Source organism: Pundamilia nyererei, unplaced genomic scaffold (genome assembly GCF_000239375.1).
Source record: "Pundamilia nyererei isolate P.nyererei 1_Seehausen unplaced genomic scaffold, PunNye1.0 scaffold00271, whole genome shotgun sequence".
Lineage (NCBI taxonomy): Eukaryota > Metazoa > Chordata > Actinopteri > Cichliformes > Cichlidae > Pundamilia > Pundamilia nyererei.
The window spans coordinates 444,386-466,986 of NW_005187672.1; the positions used below are offsets into that span (position 1 = coordinate 444,386).

Sequence of the window (22,601 nt, forward strand, 5' to 3'; positions counted from 1 at the left end):
TGCAGAAAAGGCTAACATTGTTATCTTTTTACAAAAAACAGCTGAACATGAGAGGTTTTTGGACCAATTTTGTGTTCTCCATTCTTTAAGCACCGGCACAGTTTCAAAAGTACCGATTTGGCACCGGTATCGGATAAAACCTAAACGATACCCATCCCTATTCGTTTAACTCAGTGATTCCCAAAGTGTGGGTCGGGGCCCCCTGTTGGGTTGCAAATGTGCTGCAGGTGGGCCATCGTAATAAAATGCAGTTTGAAATCACTCAAGTATGTACAGTTATGTATTTACATAAATACATTTAAATAAAACTGAATAAAATCTGGTAATATAAGCTGTTAGTTTGTGACAGTCTGACCTAAACTTACTGCACTTATACTGAAGTTTGTGTCACAGTGGCAGGTGAGTCACACATCAGCCTTAATCTTACATATGGTTGATTAGCAATTTATAGGCGACAGCACATTTAATTGGTTTAATAACACTTTCTCCTGTACATTGATTTGAGAGGATTTAAGTTGAGGTGGGCTCCATGTGATTTAATGGCTTTTAAGTGGGCTGCATCACTCTTGACTTGCTGCTTCGACTTATTTACCCTCTTAATGCCCTGTTGGGACACCAGTGCATGTCATTCCCCTCGGTCACATATGTGACTGCTGCCTGCCAATGAGCGCAGTCTTTGCCAGTATTGGTCAATCAGGCCAGCCTCCCATGTCATTTGTGTAAGAAGTTTTTGCTGCACATTTTGCTACTTTTACATTTTTAGCTCATTAACACATTTCTGTTATTTCTATACATAAAAAAGTTGCAGGTTGCAGAAAGACTGAGCTGGGTTATTAATACTAAGGTAAGACCATTGAATCCCCAAGGAACAAGTGGTTTTATGTTTGAAAACTATGAAAACAGCCATTCCCATAACACACGCCAGAAGGAATAAGCTTCAGCAGTGGGACAGAACCACTGGGAAATGTCCCAGTGAAAGATTCTGTTTATCAGTGTTTCATAAGGCTTCTGCTTGACAGCTGAGGAAAGGAGAATATAACTGCTCTAAATGCATTTCATTTCTTGCCATAAAACAGGTATCGCATGTACACCTTGGGGATGGAAAGAGAAAAGGGAGTAAGTGCAGGCAGGAGGGAGAAATTATGACGCATCGAGTCCTGCTACTTTATACTCAATTTTATATTCCATCTATGCATATTTATGAGCACGTCTTGTGGAAAATTGCGTTTTTGGGAACCTCGTAGCAACACCTCTGATGCATTTCTCAGTCCTGGTTGTGTCATTTTGCTGGCAGTCAGGAGGGAAATGGGAGGATGGGCGTGACAGAGTGAAGATGGAACAAAGACGAGGGGAAGCTGTCGTGCTGTACTCACCAGTCACCTGGTCCACCAGAATGCGTGAGGTAATAATGCGTCCGTACTGAGAGAAGAGCTGCTCCAGTTCCTTCTGAGTCATAGTTTTTGGCAGGCCACTGACGTATAAATTTGCATCTCTGATGGAGGCGGAGCTTGGACGCGCATAGGAAACCTACAAGTGGAAACAGTTGTCGACCTCAGTATATTACAGCCAGTTTACGCACAAGCAGGTTAGACCATCCATCACCTTTGATTCTTATCTCCGAACAGAGGCTGTAACCGAGTCATAGCGGAGAGAATATAAACTAACTCACGTTTGAGTGAACTTGCAGGCCACACACAGAACTGCATCACATGATAAACTAAATACACCGTCTTCTGTAGACTACATTACTGTGTAGGGCATCTCCTAACATCATAGCCAGCAGACATCAAGCCCGCCAGTGTTTGTAAAACCATCTGTATTCCAACTTTAACCATCACGTGATAACACAGTGAGACCACAAACCAGACATTCAATACAGACCGTCGGCTACGTTTGAAAATGTCCCAAAATGAGCTCAACTTTTCCCATCCTTAACCCGAGGGACCCCATTAATGCAGGTGAAAGGAAATCAGGGCTTTGCAAAAAAAAAGAAAAAGGAAAAAAAAGAAGTGTTGTACACAAACTGCAGTGACTCGATGTGTTTGTAACATTAGTTAATATAAAGGATGTAAGTGTTAGCAGCTGGGTTTTAGCAACATTAGGGTGGTGCATTGCCGGTTTCTGCTGCTGTCTTCCTCAGTGCAAACCTAAACACTAAAACATTTTATTATTATTAATTGGACACTGACAAACCAGCCTGTCCACAAAGAGTTTAACCTGTCACATTTTGTCCCTCAACTCAAAATCCTGACAATTTAAACGTCAGGCCCATCAAGAAAGCTCATCTTTCAAAATAAAACAAAATTTAAAAAAACCCCAAAGTGTTAAAAATCGCTCTACACAGCAACGTGGCTGCCTCTTTACCTTCATCTGAACTACTCTAGAGGTTTTGTTGCCTCTGAATTCAGATTACATCAGAAAAATCTCCAGCAACAGGCTAGAATAAATATGGGGCACAAACAAACATCCATCCAGAAACCCAGACAAGTAATAGCAAAGAGAGGTAGACTCAATCCTCTACCAGGTCATGTGGATCAATACATCATTACACCCCTCAGCAGTCAAATTCATTTTTCTCCATGCACCATCTCATTTTCGGTTATGTCGAGATTTGTCTGATAATCTGCAGGAACCAAAGCAGCCGAAATTTTCAGAGCTGATGTGATAAGAAGTGTTGGAGGATGGTTTTGTGGAAGAGAATTGAGAGAATCAGACAAAGAAAGAACAGAGTGTGTGAGTGTGTTCCCCCTAGCGTCACACTCATCTTTATTCCTCTGCCATCATTTTATGGGAATAAATAAAGGTCAAGTGACCACACCTCAAAATCTGCCGTGTACCACCGGTGAAGAGTAGAGTGATAACAGTAAAAGCTAAAGCCCCCTGCCCAGCCTCCTCCATAGTCTAACCTTCACACTTTATTTAATGCTAATATTTGCAAAGTATATTCCCCCACTTCACTGGGTTTATTTGCACTTCTGACAGGGCAGCTGGAGAGTTTCGGATGTGTGATGCATAAGGCAATGTTACCATGTTCTACTTTCAGGGGTATGAACCGAGACAGGCAGCGACATGAGAAAGATGGGCTCCGATTTGTGGAATTGAAGCGGTATGGCTCACAACACTACATCTTCCGCTGTCATGACATGCCACATCTGCACAATATTGAAGTGTTAAAAACAGAAATAATCAAGCGTACAGCTTACAAATTTGGTGCTATTCAAACATCAATTTTCTATTACAAAATATGTTTTTGCCCACAGAAATTCTCTAATAGCTTTCTGCCTGATATGAGAAGGCTAGCTCCTCGTAAGGCCAGCACAAAAAATGAAAAAAAAGTATCACATCTAATAATCTGACTCCACCATCCACAAATCCTGCAGCACTATATGAAGCAAATGAGTTTCTCCACCAGCACATTGAGTGCTACATTGCCTGATGAATGCTAATGGCAGCCACCTCCCTGTAAAGGCATACAGCAGTGCTACAGCACATGCAACCATAGAAACAGTTCTGCTCTACTAGAGGCCCAAGCAAAGCCGCCTGTGCCCAGATTAACAATAGGCTCCCTTTACACCCCACACTGCTCCAGCCTCATTATGTCTCGACTCCAACCTACAGAGCCAGACATAACCGGTAAGACATTTTTATTTATTTTTTCAAACCTGTCAAAAAGGACAACATATGATGTCTTACCTTGATGGTTTTGGTCTGAAGTCTCAAGCCATTTAAGGTATTGATGGCCTTTTCTGCATCCTTTGGGTCCACATAATTCACAAATCCATAGCCTAGGCTCTGCCCTGCAATCACAATATAAATAAAATTAATGTGACATGAAATTTAAGACAAATGTGTGCAAAAACAGGTCTTTTTAGAATCAGCAGAATTAGCATAAATGTGGTTTTACCCCCTCCCCAAACAATCTCATATCTGGCACAGCACAGAGGTCAAACCATTTCCTACAAATCTCAGGAAATTTACCACAGGTTGTAAACAAACTAAACACGCTCTTTGACAAACAGGTTTTAAATTAAAAATGACAAGCAATTGCTCTGCTTTCACACCAACTCATCGACGACAGAGCGAAGTAGCCGAGGCTCAATGTCTTCCCCTCCCGCTGCAGTTTATCTCTAAAATGTACAATAGATTGACACCCACTCACTATGTGCACAGAGGCAATTCAATTTCCTCCACCCACATCCTGGGTTTCTCTGCAATTTCACTGCCGGTCAAGTTCACCATCTCGAGCAGTTTCACCATATTAATGCAGCACATATATAAACAAGCTGAATGGCATCGGAAAGTTTTGGGAAATTAAAAATAATTTAAATCTCTGACACTGAGGCTCACGACACCATTAACCTGCACTTTGATTAGTTATATTAAAGCAATGATTGCGGCAGAAGTTCTTCCTGCAGTAGCAGATTTTTTCTCTTCAATATAGACTTTTCTCCATCTCTCGGGTGCCCCTAATTAAATGCACGTAAAACTAGACTTTCTATTCTTTCAGTGATATATTAACTCACTCCATGCTTCAAACTGCCAAAAATATATACATTTTTTCCTACCGCCCAAAAAAGCTCTCATTGAGACATTCATGTCTACTACACAATACTGTAACAGACACCGTCACATCTGTGCACCACTGCACAGGTGATACGCTGAATTTAAAGTAATCTGTCAATTTAAATTTTAGATATTAAATGACTGTCCCCATTCATGCAAGTATTTTGTAATGAGAATGGACACATTTAGCTTAGCATTTATCTGGTGATGCTTTCTTGCACCAGTAAGTTGTCCTTGTTGATGCATCGCTACAGTGAATAGCTGAGAAAAGGCCATTCATATGAACCCATTCCTTACTACTCTGCACGGTTCAAAGACTGAAATCCCACTGCTGGTTAGTTATAGGATTATTACTGTTATGATATTAAGATATTTATTCATATAATCAAGCATAACGATTTAATAATAAATGCATTTTCAACTGATAAATGTCCCTGATCTTTGGGTTTCTGTGTTGCACCTAAACAGGCTGAACTGTAACTCAGAGCACACTAAATTTTGTTTACAATAATTAAACATCCAACTATGAAATATCTCGAGACTGCTTTGCTACGCAGCTGAACTCCCTATATACTCCCATACCGCGTTTAATCCATCTCACTGCTTGATCACAGCAGATCAAGCAGTGACTCACCAAGTTCATAAACTTAATTTCACCTCCAGGTCAGGGAACATTATCGCCAGGAGAAATATGCCAAGTCTTTGAAATGAGCTGGTGAAATGAAACATCTACTTGAGCCCTGAGGGCAAAATGCTTGCTGTACAATGTTCCCCTACAGACGCTCTATACGAGCATGCAAAGCTTTTGTGACACCTTCCTATGGAGTGTCTAACATCCATCGCATCCACTGTAAAGACAAGAGGCCCTTTAACAAACAACTTGTTGGCTTTCAGCTGTCATTAAAGGAGCAGCAGAGACATGCTGAGAAGCACTTTCAGAGAGCTGCACCCAGCTTCCAGTACAGACCTACTGCTATCCATAGTGGGAGGAAAATGACACAGACTAAGCTGCTTTCTGCAGCAGCAGCCAAAGCGTGAACATTTAAAGCAAAGAGGAAGCATGCATCTCTCTCTGGTGATTACTCAACATCTGATGTAGCAGCAGCGCACAGATGTAGGCTGGCTTAAATCCATTGCCAAAGGGCCAAGGGAGAGACAAAAGCAACAGAGTCTGGAGGGGATACGGTTTTATGCAGAGCTGAAAACGAGAATCATTCCTGAGAAACAACCGAGGTTCTGAATAACATTAAGGGTATTTTATTAAGCACCAATTCAAGCTCCCTTAAAGGGGTAAAAAGCACTACTTCAAAAGCTTATTTTCAAATCAAAAGTGCAGCTTCTATATTAAATTTAACTTGTACATTGATAGAAACTAGAGCTCAACAGTGGGGATTAATGCCCTTTTCAGAGCTTTAATTTGCTTAAGGCAGGGCTGTTTATGCAAATGCACACAGTTACCTATAATTTACCTTCCTTAAGCATGCTCTTTGACATGCATCTTCTGCCAGCTGGAGAGCCAAGAATTCACCGTCTCCAGCTGGCTGCATTTCTACTTCAACAAAAATAAATATAATTACAAAATAGCCACACTGATCTTTTAGAGTTTGCAGCAACAGACTTCATCTAAGCACTGATTCACTAAAGAGCCTGCTGCAACTGTCACTCAGTTTTATTCATAGTGACAATCACAACGGTCGCCTCAAAACACTTTGTGTTTCAAGGTAAAAACCCTGCAATGTTAAAGAGTGAGAATCCTAACAAGTTCCCCATGAGCCAAAACCTGATGATGGTAGGGTGAAAAAGCTGGAGAAACCAGTTTAAGGGAGATTGGAAAGGAGAGGAGAGGAGAGAACCACACAGCACAGAGAGACGAGCACAACAAGCACTGGAGAAGGAAGACAAAGTAGTGTCATGTAAACGCAGAGGGAGTGAAGAGAGGCGGGTGAAGGAGAAACACTGAGTGCATCGTGAGAAATCCCCCAGCAGCCTGAACCTATAGCAGCTTAACTATGGATGCAATGGTTCAGGGTCAAATGAAACATCCTTAACTGAAAGTTTTATGAAAAAGGAAAGTTTGAAGCCCAATCTTAAAAGCAGAGAGAGGGAGCGTGTCTCCTGAATCCAAATGGGAGCTGGTTCCATATACAGGCTCTGCCTCCCATTGTACTTGAGGAAAACTGAGAACCACAAGTGAGTCACCGTGCTTCCATCTCAGTCGAGTCCCACCATAGAAGAAGAAAAATAAATCTCTCCAAGATACACCTGTACATGCTATGGTTAAATGCATGTAGTGTTTACTTCAGGTTATATTGGTAAACATGTAAAAAAGTCCTGTCCCGGCACAGTACCATGTTGAACTCCCTCAGCAACCTAAATCCATAAATACAACTCAAGCCGGTGCAACACATTTCCTTTAATAACATGTTTTTAAATCTCTGTAGTAAATGTTGTGAACTGTACTGAATATTACACTGAGGTCGAAGGAGGACAAAGACTAGAACACCATCAGACAATCATCCATCTGTGCTGCTTTGCACTCTGACTCGAAATCATTGGAAATCATTGCTCTGCAGATGATCACTCAGCTGTTTTACGTGTTTAAAAATGAAGCAAGGCTGGAGATCAGTCTATAGTTAGCTGGATCAAGCAAGGGTTTTAATTGTTTAATTACAGCTACCTGAAAAGGCTGTGCTAATTAGTGTTTTAAAGGTAAACTGACCATATTTAAAAACCACAGCATTAACTAATGGCATGACTTCTTTGAACAGAGTCTAATAAGCATGTCAAAAGTTTGGAAGAGGCACTTTAGTCTGTTCAGAGAAATCAAGTTCTGTTATCTTTTAACGTCAAAAATCAAACTATATGCAAGGATTCAGTGTACTTAATGGACACAGAACGTCTATTTGTACAAAATATTTCTCTCACACACACACACACACACACAAAACAATCTAGTGGAAAAGATATAAAACCAACATTTAAGAGCGCAAATCATCAAGCTCAAAGCACCTGGATCAAGACTAACGTCTATTTACGTCTTGTTTGAAGTGAAAATTACCCATACTAAGAGAAAAGACGAGGCAACATACAGGTTCATGTCTTGTCACCCAAAACAAAACTCGTCCACGGAGCGCTTCTATCGTTTCCTGAATCAAAGCCTACATTTCAGCTGCGGCATGCATGAATCAGGACCTCGTAGTACTTAAATCGTTTTCACACAGGGGCAGGCTGATTTCAAACAACACGTTTCATTTAGTGCCTCGCTCGGAAAATTAGTTTGAGTGTTGCGTTCACACTAGCTCGCCTAAATATGCAACCTATCAAACGTTGTTTATGTTCAATCACCCAAGTAGGCTGTGCTGTACACTGATTTTAAACAGGGATCACTTGTCAAGTCAACGCAACCCATTTCACACATTATTAAATACATTTATTTTATGCATGGCTACACGAGGGCATTTATCCCAGGCAAGACTAATAATTTTTCATCATCACTGCATGTAAATAGTTTAAATTCAATAAATAAATAATAAGACCCCCCCCCCTCCGTCTTCTATGCCCACAAGTACCATCCTGGGTTTGTGGTCTACTCTTTGCTATCATTTGTTTACACCAATGAAATATAACCTCTCTGATTAAAACATCTGTTGTGGCAGTCCAAAGAATCGGCTCTACAAATACAGCTATAACAGAAATGCTTTTTAGAGAAAGCATAAGAGAATGCAGCTGGTGTAGTTGGAGGCAGCGAGAGACAATTTAGCTCGACATAGTCTGAGGATTTGACAGCATTTTTAAAAATGAAGCAGTAACTTTTGGGAATAGTAGCAACCCTGCAAAGACAGACCTGTGAATAATGATCAGGTATACACAGGAACTGAAATATTAACATGAATATTTCAAAGTGGGTGGGTGTACAGTTGACATGTTAATTTAATGTAGGTCAGAGTCACAGGATCTAAAGTCACTGCATCCCTCAGCCACCCCTCTCTCAGCCTCAAGCATCATTTCAAGGAAAAGCTCTGCTCGCTCTCTCCACTGACTGTTGATTCAGAAGAAAATGCAAACAAAACAAATGGATTTTCATCTCAGGCAGAGAGACAGGCTGAAAGGTCTCCATAACCTTAACCACAAACAGCTAGTAGTGAGAATCCTGCAGCCTCGACCATTATCTAGCTGCTCATGTCACATAGACCGTGTCACTGTGTCTCTGCCAGCTGCATTCCTCCCATTAAAAACCTGAAATCATTTGCAAATTGTCCACCTACCCAAATACTGTACACTGAACAGGATGTTCCCACAGGGAGTTTTCTGAAAATGCCATTTCCCTACTGGCTCTAGTAGAAACCAACACATCAAAGCAGTTACAGGAACACTTTAACTGTACTTCAGGCCTCGATGAATGACAGCGAGGTTGAAAATCTTTAATGACACTGTGCAATTTTTTTAAATGACACAACTGTCAGTGGAGCGCAAAAAAAACAACCCTTTGAGCACCGGATTCAAAAATGAATGTTAATATTGCTCAAATGTTCCCTTTTTGCCGACTGTTTAATCAAACAGTATGTATGCTCAATGATTTTCAGAATTAAGGTCTTTCTTTGTTGGTGTCTATTTTAAAAAGAAGGGGAAAAACTCACTGTACATGCAACACAAAAGCCTACGGCACAAACAGGCCGACCATTTGTTCAAAATCTATATTAACCTGAAAAGAAAATCTAATAATCTAAATAAAAAAAATGCACCAATGCAAAAAAAACAACATAATAATAATGCACACATAGGTGGTTCTGCAATCATTAACCAGCGTAAGCAATGCAAACAGTTGTTACCTGTGATTTTGTCTCGAACTAGTTTACAGGACTCAATTTCTCCGATGCTCCCAAACAAACTCTTCAGTTCCTCCTGGGTCATGTTCTGAGGCAGATAGTTGACTATCAAGTTAGTTTTACTGTCCTCTACGCTCCCTGACTCTACAGGTGAAGAGCAGTTGTTTGTGATAGTTGAAGGACCGTTGCTTGTGTTGTTGCAAGTGGGCCCATTGGATAGCTGTGTTTCCATGGCAGCAATTACCTGCTAAAGAGACAGAAAGAAAAAAAAATCAAAACTAAATGCAAATGAAACAAAAAGCATCATAAAACCAGCAGTTAAAAAAGGACGCTCTTCACACAGTAAACACTGTTTCAGTGGAATAACAACCACTGGTGAAATTTAAAGATTAAAGAAAAAAAACAGTGGTAATCATTTAATGCAGCACAGCATTACAGGTAATTAACCCAACAAAAATAAAATAAAGAAACCCCACACTGCAAGCTGTCAATGTCAAGAGTTTGCCACCACAGAAGAAACTGAGTACAGGTTTTAATCATGTCAATTTAACTTTAGCTCAGGTATGAGGACAAATGTTAGATTTTAGCAATATAACCAACAAAAATACTGGAAGTTGAGATTGGACCCCTCCATATTTGTTTAATTACTCTGATATTTGTTATTGTTGCTTTTATGAGAAAACAGGAGACGCCCTGTGCAATAAGGCAATCTATTAATCTGCCATATGCACAACAACTGAGGTGAGAATATTAAAAATTATCTTTCCAGGATTTTAAACTTCCTACTGCAGTAGTAACATTTCATTCACCAAAATTAGAAAATGCCAAGCCTACAGAAGCCCAAAACCTGCAGCCATCAGTACGCTAGCATCGGGGAACAGGCCGAAACGATGCGTAATCAGTTAAGGCAACCAGCAGCACGTTAATGTATGAAGAGTCATCCTTAATTAACAGATTCACCAGAAAGCAGAGCGATGTAGTCACACTACTATTATTCTCACTTTAAATTATCGTCACACAGAGTACAAGGCTATAATTTTAAAAGCAGTGATGCTATAAGTTAAATACAGAGTAGACAGGGGCAGTAGAGAGTTTTTAGACCATACCAATACAGTGAGACATTAAACATGGGAGCTTTTCATACAAACTGCAAAAAGGTGCCTACATTTAATACGTAAATTGATTTAGATTCAATGTTATAATACAAGAACTATCATTGGTATGGCCTGAGCACTGAGACAAAGAGCCCTTCTGGACAAATAATTTCCAAAAATAAAAATAAAAGTGCCACAGACCCCAGTCCAAGGCTCAGGCGCCCACGAACCACTTCTAAGCAGAGAAGCCACATCGCACAGTCTGACTGCCATGTTAGTTTGGAGTTGCCGTCTGAAAATGTGGACACAAAAAGTACTTCATGTTAGATCAACAACAACAAAAGCAACAGTCAGAGATGATCACATGTCAGCGTTTGGGGGGGTAAAAAGGAGGCCATTTTTCTCCCTCCCCTTTTTTCGAACTGGCTGTCCATGCAGATTGGTGAAAACCAAGAAGAAGCAAAAGGCAACGTTTCACTTGGTCACAATTCATCTACAGTAAGGAGAGAAAAGCAAAACCGAGAAGTGTAGAGTGTTCAGTCTACAGAGCAACCTGGCCACAACGGGGACAATAAGCATGAGGAATGGGAATTTGTATAATGGATGAGTGCGCTATACAAAGATGCTCACCAAGACCGCAAAGCACAAGTTAATTTGTCTAAGACTGCTAAGCCAACACATTCCTGCATTTTTTTTTTTTAAAACTCCAGGCGCACATAAGTAATAAAAGTGGAAACATCCAGGGTGAAATAATCTACATGTTTACTTTGTCTTAACATACCTGTTCTTAAAAAGTAGTTCATCAAGGTGACATGCAGAGCCCAAATGCATAGTAGCGCATTCAAAAGACTGACTAACAGTGCGGCAAAGACACTTACAACTAAAAATTAAAGACAAATGAGGCAAAAACAATCCAAGCCACAGAAGTTACATTTTAAAGTCCATCAAGACGCAGTATGCCAAATATCAGCAACACATGTGGCCATGTGACCCATGTCTACATTCCTATATACACACACACACACACAATATTTAGACACAAACAAAAGCTCCAATAATAATGTGCATAATACAACAATCCAACAAGACATTTATAGCAGTGTAAACTGACTTTAGTTTAATTCACACCATTAAAAATACCTCTGTTAGCATCAAAGATCACACATTTACAGCGGGGCCACCTCTGATAACTTTACAGGCCACAAAGCTGCATAAGGACATTTTTCCATGTTGTGTATAATATGGTAAAATATTGTGAAATTAAAGTTGGAGACAACAGATTCTTTTGGCTAATTTTGAAAAACATTAAGTAAACGTAACAGATGACAGCTCCTCATTCGTGAATTTGTTTGTTGCATCAAATGAAAATTGGCCTGCGAGCATTCTCATGCCAATTGATTTTCTCCACTCATGCAATGAAAATAGTGCTGCGATTGTCACATGGACAGGTACAAACTAATCCAATTTCTTAGTGGCGAGCTTGTGAAGCCACACGTCAATATGCCATTAGTGTTTCACCATACTTCTAAGCATGAACTCAGTCTACAATTTAATGTCCAAATTTTGTAGTAAAGTTAATATATTAAATCTTACTTTTTCATGTGTCATTTTATAATAAAATGCATATTATTCATGTAAACAGCTGCTTTTAAGAACTATTGGCATCTTTAATGTTTCTTTTTGCCTCAACACTGCCACGACACTGAGCTGAAGGGAATAGCTGTGTCACATGATCAGTGTTGAAGTAGAATAAGGTGATGATTCACCCTATAAAACTGCTTATGGCTTATAATTACAGCACCTTTAGTCCTTTCTGCTCTGGTTTTCTGATATGTAGATAGCCATCCATCAGTGTCACAAGAGTTTGGTATATGCACAGGGTGCCGAGATGATGGAGGAGGAAATTAAATATTAGTTTAAGAGTAGTTAGGAAGGGTTTATATCATCCACAATGTACTTTTATTTGCACAAGAGACAGAATACCCATGCAACAATGCAACACCTGTCCAAATGATGTGTATTATTGTTCACTGCCCTAAATGACTTTGAAGGTCTGGTTATTACAGCATCTTCTGATGTAGAAATGGTCTGAATATTATTAATTATCCTACCAGCTAATGAGCTAGATTATAGTAAACAAACTTTTTATTTTTTTAAACCGGTGTAAGCATGAACTAGTGCACCATTCAGCAACAAACATGGAATAAACTACATGAAACTTAAGTGGTGGACAGATCAGTATTTTCCTACATTCAATTTGATTTTTTTCTAAATTGAAAGACTATTCAGTCCATCGTCTGAATCCAACTCAAACAGTGGTTCTGATTTGAGGGGACCCTAAAAGCAGTCTCAGGTATTAGATGTTCAGCATTTACAGCTTGTACATGAAGCCTCCTGGCAGTAACTTTACACTGAGATCTTTGAGAATTAGATTCTTTAAAGGAGGTTAGTGTGTCCATCAAGTCTCTAGATTTATTACCGGAGGAAGGTCTTACATGGGTCTAAAGAGGCAAAACAAAGGAAGAACAAAAAAAATACATACACAACACTGATTATGTACACAAATACACATGGACAAATTGCAGCAACAGCCCAATGTCAGTCACATCAAACAGCTGTAGAACTGCTGTGGACTCTCAATTAGAAAATAATTATGACCTCAGTCTATCCAAGTGTGAAAACCTGGAGGTGTACTGTGAATGTGTTATTAGTGCGACTGCTTGACTAAAAATGACAATGTTCATGGACAGTGTTATTTATGAGGGTTTTAAGTATATCGCTGTGTCTCTTCGTGTACAGAGCAGAGATCTTCTATAGTGACAATATTCAGGATACGAATCAACCTGACCTTTGAATATGTCGGCTACATGTTAATTTGACTTTCAGGCAGTTGCTTTCCCTCAGTTGTTGGGCAATTACTTTGCTACCAGCTAACTAAAGTCAGAATGACAAAACAGTAAAATCTAGACAACAGTCAGCTGTGCTCGAGCAGTGAAGTCTGTGAGCACCTCCTCAGAACGGGGCATTATCAGCTGAATTTAAAATTATCCTGTGTCACGCACAATATGCTCATCCCATTGTTTCCAGATATTTGGCAGATCATAATCCATGTGTAAAATGGTGTGATGCACAGTTTACTCAGAGCAAATGAATACAATGCAGTCGCAGCCTCACTTGCAGTTTCATAACCACGCACAGTGACTGGCTTTTCCTGTCTTCAGGCCAGTGATAACTCTGTCATTAGATGTTGTCATTTCTGCGTCAAATGTTTATATTTCAATTTTATGCCACAGGCTGGACAAAAGAAAAAAAAACAGTCTAACATTTTGGGTGATTAACTTAACGGGTATCAATTTTTATTATCAAAAATAATATTATCAATTATACTCCACTAAACAAACGCAAAATCTCTTTTAGAGAGACTTGTGAGGATGATGATAAAGGTTTAAGATCTTAAACTGAAAGTTACACACTCAGTTCAGCACTGCTTTTAGCTTGGCCAAGACATTTGTGCATTCATGTTGATTTTAACGTCGCATTGCACAAGTGCAAATAAATGAGTCATTTGATTTGCTGGCATGTCCCAAAACCAAGGTCGAAACCACTCGCTGCGTAACCCAAGCAAAAATAGAAAACACAGCAAATTGCTTTTACCAACATGACCCATTACCACAGATGCATTTCACTTAGGAGAAAAACCTCAGCAGACCGTGACAGAAGATGAACCGAAGGCCGAGGAGACTCATTTATACAGTGTGATTTTGAAGTGCACAATAGGCCATATGGTTTCCAACAAAGATGCACCCCAATGCAAATCTCTTTGCAGATTTGTGTTTTAGAGTTTGATAATTAAAGGGACCGGTTAATGATTTATTTTTATTTATTTTATCGCTACATATAAGGTGTTTTTATAAGTTAAAAAACAGTCAAGGTGACAATAAGCCCAACATCATTAGCTTACTGGAGTGCAGTAAGTCTAAAACGAAATTATTCCCCAATGCTTAAGGTTACTCAGGCAAGCTTACAATACACTGGAGGAAACCCCAAACCATGACTATAGGCATCAGCCTTCACTTTATTTCATGAATAATAACTACTGCCGGAGACGTCACAGGTTAACTTCGCTTGCTCTTGTGGACACTGCATATTTCAGGCACAGCATGTGAAAAACCAAGTTAGAGTCCATGATGATTTTTTTTTTAATCTCCACAAAGTTTCAAAACTAAGACTGACATGCAAAAAGCACATTCCAGTTATCCATCTCAGAATATTTCCCATTAATTTTTTACCTTGAATGTTTTAATTATTGCGCTTCAGCAATGATGCAAATGTATAAACTCACTTCCAGCACATTCGTAAATGATTAAACTTCTGAGGTTCACAAACTGTTAATTGATCACAGAGCACACAGGGTTAAATATAGAAGTCACCAGGATGACTAAGGTGGCGAATTTCACTGGCTGACTGTGCAGATCCAACCTCTCCCAGAGGGTGAGACTGCACTGAACAGAGGCACCGCCCCTCACAGAAGGGAGAGGGGTTTGCTGGATGAGTGTACAGTTTATTTACAGTTTAATCATCAAATATTGATCAATAAATTATTTTTTTAAAGCTTTGAGATATACATTTGCAGTCAAAGTTTAAATTCAGTTTAAACAACAGTTCTAAGGACCCTAAATAATACAGAGAAACACTGAAGATTTTGTTAAAGACGACCAGTAATCGACTGCGTCATTGCTTAGCTGTTTTTCAGCCAGGATTCTCAGCCTGTGTCGTTTGCTGTGCCGACTTTCCTGATGAGCTCTACTAGTTTTGTTCTAATAAACTCTTAATCATAAATGGAATTCAGCATGTCCTATTTTAACACTTTGCGCATCACTCTGTAATTATACCTCCAAAATGCTAGTTGGCAGAGTTACTGAAACTACTATTGTGACTGAAACAGAGGGGATGATGTGGGAGGTAAATTTAATGAAAGCTGTACAACAGTTATTTTACTAAAAGAGAAGCTGCTGAACCAAATGAGCCCAAAAATGGTGGCAGAGATGCAAAACCCAGGAACCTGCAGATGGTTACAGTGGCCTATTAGTGGTTTTTGCATTAGCGTTATGAAGGAGCCCACAATAACAATAATAACAACAGCTTACTACAAATTATATTTTGTTCTGTTGCACAAAATCAGCTGCTACTTGTTAACATCAAGGTGTGCACGTTATTCTGCAGCATGAGCTGATATGACATAATGCACTCCGATGGAGTTAGGAGCATCACAACATCAACTTAAACTGAGATTTTAGAGTACTATTCATACTGCGGCTCATTTTTAACATGGGCGTATTTATTAAAAAAAACAAAAACACAACGGTCATTGACATGAGGGATTCAAATCATCATTCATTTAATGAAGCAAAAATAATTCTGCATCATGATGTTATTGTCCAAGTTTTACTTTTACTCACATACCTGATTTTCAATAATTATACATTCGCTCAAATAGGAAGTCTGATTAGCCGGAGATCTAAACTATTTTTGCATCATTAAAATCCCTTTTAACCTGTTATTGTGTTACTAAAGATATGTAAAACATTGATACACAAAATAGTGACAGCATTAGCATTGTGTGCAGTACTGTGGGGACTTGGCAGGTTTCAGGGCCAAACACTGCAGGTAGTCAAACTGCAGGCCAGTGTATACAGCGCTACCTATTGCTTACCTGATCTTCATTAGTGTTCACCTAAAATAATATTTTTCCACTTGTGTACTGTAGAACAACGGCAGCTTAAAAACCAATGACTAAAAGGTTCTGTTTTTGTTATTGTCAAAAGTGAAACCAGTTGGGAACTGCAAAACTTTGCCGTTTTGTTAACGTGACAAAGGGCACACAAGCATCCTTGTGCCCTTTGATTTAATTTACCAAAAATTGCATTTGTAATTTAGTTAGCTGCTCAACAAACTGGCTCCCCACACGCACAGTAACAGAAAAACAGGCCCACAGGAGAACATATTGTTGTTAAAGAAATTGACTTACTTAAATCTCATTTTATGTTTCACCTTTTATTCTAAGTACAATGCACAAACACTGGCTACTGTCCCACTTGAGATACTGCCACAAGGCAGAAATATTTCATTAGATAAACACTTGGAACACGAAGCCTGGCAAGATGCCGCTCCCCAAAAATTTCAGTCAAGGCTTTCACTGTGTGCAGCCAGCCAGCAGCTTCCTCTTAGAGCAGAGCATCTTGTTCCCCTAGAGGCTTTGCCTCACAATTTTCGTCAGAAACCAGGCCCAGATAAAGACCACAAGGTTCTTTTTTGTTTTCCCATCATAGCTAAGCTAAACCCATTCACCTCCACAATTTTACCCCACTGAGCAGGCTGCCTTTTAGGACTCATTAAAGTGTAGCGTGTTTAGTTAGTGGGACTTTCAGATCCCACAGCCTTCTCGCAAGGGGAAAAAAAGGCTCTGCGCACAGCGCTGCTATGAGAAAAATACAGATTTCCAATTCAAATACTGTGAGCGCTTTTTTACTAGCGTCACTATGGCACAATGTAAAAAGTAGGATAATACTGGCAAGACTTGCTTTGTTGACCACCATTAACTTTTGGACAAAAGTCACATTTACTGACTGATCGCGTTTAAAGTGGCTAAACAGAAGAGCTAAAACAGTTTAAAGCTGTTAATTTCATGAAAAGTGATTTTGCTTCATTTTCCCTGACAATGATGAATAAAATAAACTCAAACATCAGTGTCATCCATGGGCCAAACTGTTGTAAGCATCAGTATCAACCCAAATTTAGCAGTCATTCGATGCCTTGTAGAAAGTACAGGGGCTTTCAAAATGTTGTCACAAAGATGCAGGGAGTTACCTGAGGTAGTAAACTTTTGTTTCTAAGCCATTTGTCATTCTATAACCTCTGAAGCTGGAAGTGCTGGCTCTGTTTTAGCAGCTCACTGATTGTGCTAATTAATTACATAGAAAAGTGACTGAGTGGGTGTTCAGCAGCAAGATTTCACAGCTGATCAAATTCCACTGAGATACAGCTGAAAAATCAACTACTATTGAATCAATCTCAGCATTTCCCCTCTTTACTGCAGCTTTAAAGGGTGGAGGAGCAGCTCATCCTCACACCCATCCTCACATCCCACCCACCTCACCCCAATGGGTACAACAGAAGTTATACCTGCATCTTAAAACCAATTGACACCTATTGATAATTTAAAATCGTTAAATAACCTAACACAAGTAGCTGTGTGTCTTTGGACTGTGGGAGGAAGGCAAGGTAAGCCATGCTAGCGCTGCGTCAAACTGTCGAGGATGTACCTCGCCTTTTGTGCTATGGCAGCTGAGATGGGCTCCAGCCTCCCATAACCTTAAATTGAGTAAACCCAAGAAGATGGACAGATGTAAATTTCTAAAGAAAAGCGTTTGTACACTCCTAGGATCCAATATCACAATTTTCTGTCAGGTTTCCATTTTACATCACAGCAAATTTTTGGGGAGTGAAGTTCAGACAATTAGCAAAGTGCTGTTAGCAACATTCGTGAAATATGTGTGAAGCTTTTATACCTCCATTTTCCAAATTTTTATTCAACAGATTGTTCCTTACAAGAAGACCATTTTGATAGGGCTGGGCTATATCATACCGTTCACGATAATACAGGTGTAATGTTGGGCAACGATAGGAAAATGAAATATCGCGATAGAATATGGGTAAAACGCGCATGCGCAGTGCCTTTGTTTACATACGCACATGGCGGCGACGCAGAATGAGAAAAGCAAAAGTGGATCGTTGAATGAAACGGATGAACCAGAATTGGTTTGTAAAAATGCTGCAACTTCAGTGGTGTGGAACTGGTTTAGCTTTCATCCGTCAGATACACAACAAAGCACTATTTTTGGTAGCGCATGCTAGCGGGCCATCGTTATTACCGTGTTTTTTGGAAAATACGGCACACTTAAAATCAATCCTTTGATTTTTCTGAAAATCGACAGTGCCCCTTATAATCCCGTGTGCTTTATGTATGAATTCTGGTTGTGTTTACTGACCTCGAAATGATTTTATGTCGTACACGGCGCTCGGAAATCTGTTAAATGTTTCAGTGCGACTTTGCTAAGCTACGAAGCCGCACCGCTAGTATTTTGTCTCGTGTCAATTATATCATCAGTTATATCGTTATCGCAAATTGTCAAATATATATCGTGATAAATATTTTTGGTCATATCGCCCTGCTCTACATTTTGATATTTTTGGTAGGATTTTTCTTGACAGACTACTGAAGAACACCACAGCTTTCAGTTCTAAATTTAAATTAATCACACACAAAGTCATTACGGAAACTTTAAGATATCCAGGCTTTTGAGAGGACCTACACTTTAAATGGCCACTACTGAACATACTACATTTTGTTCACTGCATAAACAACAATCTTAACATTTACCAGTGTTTTTTCTTTAATTAAACCTCTTAATTAAACTTCCTAAAATTAGCAAAGTTTTAATCTCAGTCATTAAATACTACATCAAATACAATAAGACTGCTATGAGAAAACATTCATCGGGGAAAAACAAGCCGAATAAACCCTCGTGATTTTGACAAGAGGCAGTTTAGTACAGATTTGGCTGACCATAGAATTTCTTCAACTTGAACATGAAGCCAACATTTAGATCGGCATGTACTGATGTGACACTGAGCACTTAAAATGAGGAGGCACGAATCTCTGCTACCAACTCCACAGAGGATTAAATTGACCAAGTATGCGTGACAAGCTGCAGAGTAAAGAACTCCAGAGTGCACACACTGACATGCACAACCTGTCCTTGAAAACTAAAAGCACACAAGTAACGGTTCAAAATATCACAGCTGAAAACATAGATGAGACTAGTCTACCCACACACCAGAAGTACAAAGGATAAGGCTATAAAAGAAAATGCTGGAGAAAAGGAAAAGGTTAGTCTACTTGTACCTGGATGAGAAAATGTAGATGTTTTATTCAACTATTTTTATTTATTGGTTAGGTATTAGATGAACTGGAAAAAAATAAAAATCAAGTAATTTGTTTTCTTATGTGGGAATACTGTACGCTGCATCTCAGCTTGGGTGTTTGACATCCCTCTCACTCGCAGCAGTAATCCTCACGTCTCAGTTCACCTCACCAATGCCAACCTAGCAACTTTCTCCCTTATAATCAACAGCATACATCTATATTTAAAAAATAAATAAATAAATAAAACATGCAGCGACTTCTAAGTCCCAGCTCTCCCTCCAGAGACACACCTCTGTGTGTTTTGGGTTAGGTGAAGCAGCTGTTTGCACATGCGCAGCATTATTCATGTGGTTTGTTACTCAGAGGCTGTATGGTCCTTGACAAAAAGAATATAGCCAAAAACATCACCTACCAAATTAAGCACATACATGCATTTTACTACTTGGACATATTGCCCCTGGTCTACTTATTTCCTTGAAATCCAATCAATTTTGCTGATAAATTAACACTGTCACCTCACAGCCCAACATGATCACTCCAGCCTCTTGTCCTGCTCCGTAGTCCACATCTCAAAAAACTGCAGTGCTGCATTGTGTCTTTGCTGTGTGTGTTCTTACTGGCAAACCAGCTTTCAATGCAGTTTAACTTAAGGATAAGGAGGGGAAGCATCTTTATAGGTGAACTTGTATTACTTCTGTTATGATTGTCCTAAGGTTGAGAAAAGGGTATTTATGCAGCATTTCCCCCATGCCAGCCAGAGCATGTCACAGTAATACTGAAATGTGACGCAACTGAGTTATAATTGGCAGTGTGCCTCCAAGATTACAAGCGCACAATTTCTCACCAACACTTTTGGAAAAAGTCAATAATCCTGCAATCTCAGAAGAAAACGTTATTTGAAAAATGCAGAATTTGGCTGAAATAAAATTCAGTTGGGTTCATATTGCTCAAGAGACTGCAACACATGTTCATCAGTATTGACTTATTCAGAAATCCTAACCAGAGGCATTTTTATATTTCATGCTCTGTGCTGCTGGAGAGCTAGAGTACAAACATCAATATGTCGATGCTTATGATTCTTCATATTTGCCAGTCTGTTATTACTATCTTTAGGTATGAAATTAGAAAAAAAATGATAGCTGACGTGCAGCCGTACAATAAAAGCAGTACAATAAAACATTTATACAAGGTACAGATTACCATTTGACTCTTTAATTTAGTTTGACAATTTTATAATTGTTGAACGAGTGGAATTAGTCTAACCTCCTGTAACAAAATATACAGTACTATAATAGGACTATCTGCCATTATATTTTAAAGTGTGCAAGTCATTATTAAGAAAAACTGTTCCTGTGCTCCAAGAATAATCCACCATGATACTTGTAAATTAAAGAAAAACCACACACATACTAGTGAGACTGCTGAAATCCAAGTCGGTACTTAAAACCACTAAGAGTAAAAAAAACAACACTTTAATTAAACAAAAAAATCCTTCATGAATCCAGTTCACCAATATCCAAATCACACGTCTAACACAAAACCAGGCATATTTCCACCACCAGAAACAGGCCTGCAGACAATACAGTTAAATTACATAAAGCACTCAACACACACAAAAACCCCACCTACTGTATCCAGGCCTGACAAAGCAGTAACAGAGTTCAAGGACAATGCATTGCTGATCTCCAGTAATGACCTGCACATACTGGGGAGGGCCACCCTGTGGCCAACACACAGTAAGTGCAAAAGCCACAGAGCCTTAGCCTGTCTCAGCAACAAGGGGGTTTGTAATGGGGGGGGGGCGTTAGGCAACGAAGTCATGGAAGGGGGATGGGACGGACATTTAAGGAGGACAAAGAGGGCAAAATTGCTTTTCTCCTCAAAGCTACATGCTGTATACTAACCCAGTTCTGACAGCAGCACACATCGCCGTGCAGAGCACAGTGATATGTGGCCTTTGGAAGTTCACTCACTGTCCTGCATTTTAGTCACTCTGTCAGCAGCCTTTATTTAGAAAGGCAGACGTGGGGGCTCAATAATACATAAAGACAACCGCTCTTATCTCTTGTCCTCAGGAAGGCTGCTGAAGCTGTGGACGTTGCACGAACAGAGAGGAAGGGGGAAAATGCCTAAAAGCAGCAGCTATCTTTTACATACCTATGATTAGATCTGCCGTGACACTTCATCTGAATTAATATCCCCTGAGCGGTGTTCAACACCACTGATATCAGAAAAATTAAGTGCAATCACTGTGCAGCGAACAGTGTTCTTACAGCCAGTACAACTAAGAACAAAATAAAACGCAGCATGATTGGGGAGAAGCATTTCTGTTAGAGAAATTATGAATTCCCCCCCACAGCGTTTCATTATTTTGTAGTACTGCATTTATTCGGATGCCCAGACAAAAAGCAGCATAGACAACTGATTTTTCATCTGTTAATCGCATTTAAGGTTTAATAATCACTAAGGACCTCCTTTTTATAAAAAATCAAAAATTTAAAAAAGGAAAACAAAAAAACAAAAACTGAAAGCTTCAAGATGCCACTTTCCTTTTGACTATTCCCCTAGCCACAGATGTCCTGCATTTCTGGTAAATTACCCGGTCAGGCTCTTAGCTGCTGACTCCATGATATGTAATCTTTTCATGACCTCACAGCTGAAGGTTACTCACCACGATGCCTGTGGCTTCGACAGATTCACTCAATCAATATTCAAGGCCACACAAAGTACAAAGTAGAGTGAAAACGCATTTGCCGCAATTCCAAGTCTTAACAGGTCAAGCTTACAAAGACAAAATTACCAGGCTCTTTACTTTGACCGGCGTATCACCCAAAAATAATCCAAGGTTTACTAGCAATGAGATCAGGCAATAATTAAATCACTCTGAAAATACATAGGACTCCTTACAGCTAGCAATTTGCCTGTGTAAAAAAATATACTTATATTATTATAAGTCACTTAGATACGGAAAAAAAAAAATCCCAAAATCAATGGGTGACGGGGGGTTACGTTTTTAGGCTTTGTGTGTTTATAGGCAAAGGCCACTGTTAAAACCAACTGAACTTAAATTCCTGTTAGTAAAGCATTTCTACAGTGAAGTGAAGCCATCTCACCGGGAACAAGTGAACGCAA

At 39.5% G+C, this 22,601-nt stretch overlaps 1 protein-coding gene across 2 annotated transcripts in view; it reads right to left on the minus strand.

Moving 5' to 3' along the window:
- The window catches only part of elavl2 (ELAV like neuron-specific RNA binding protein 2), a 32,774-nt gene that overhangs the window by 4,463 nt on the left and 5,710 nt on the right, over positions 1-22,601 (minus strand). The window contains exons 4-7 of one of the 2 annotated variants that reach the window (XM_013915214.1): positions 10,685-10,775; positions 9,393-9,636; positions 3,694-3,797; positions 1,374-1,527 (exon numbers count right to left, since the gene is read on the minus strand). In XM_013915214.1, coding sequence (XP_013770668.1) covers positions 1,374-1,527; positions 3,694-3,797; positions 9,393-9,636; positions 10,685-10,756 — 574 coding nt within the window. In that variant the 5' untranslated portion in view covers positions 10,757-10,775. The remainder of the gene's footprint in view (positions 1-1,373; positions 1,528-3,693; positions 3,798-9,392; positions 9,637-10,684; positions 10,776-22,601) is intronic. The other variant, XM_005750380.2, reaches the window with a different exon arrangement.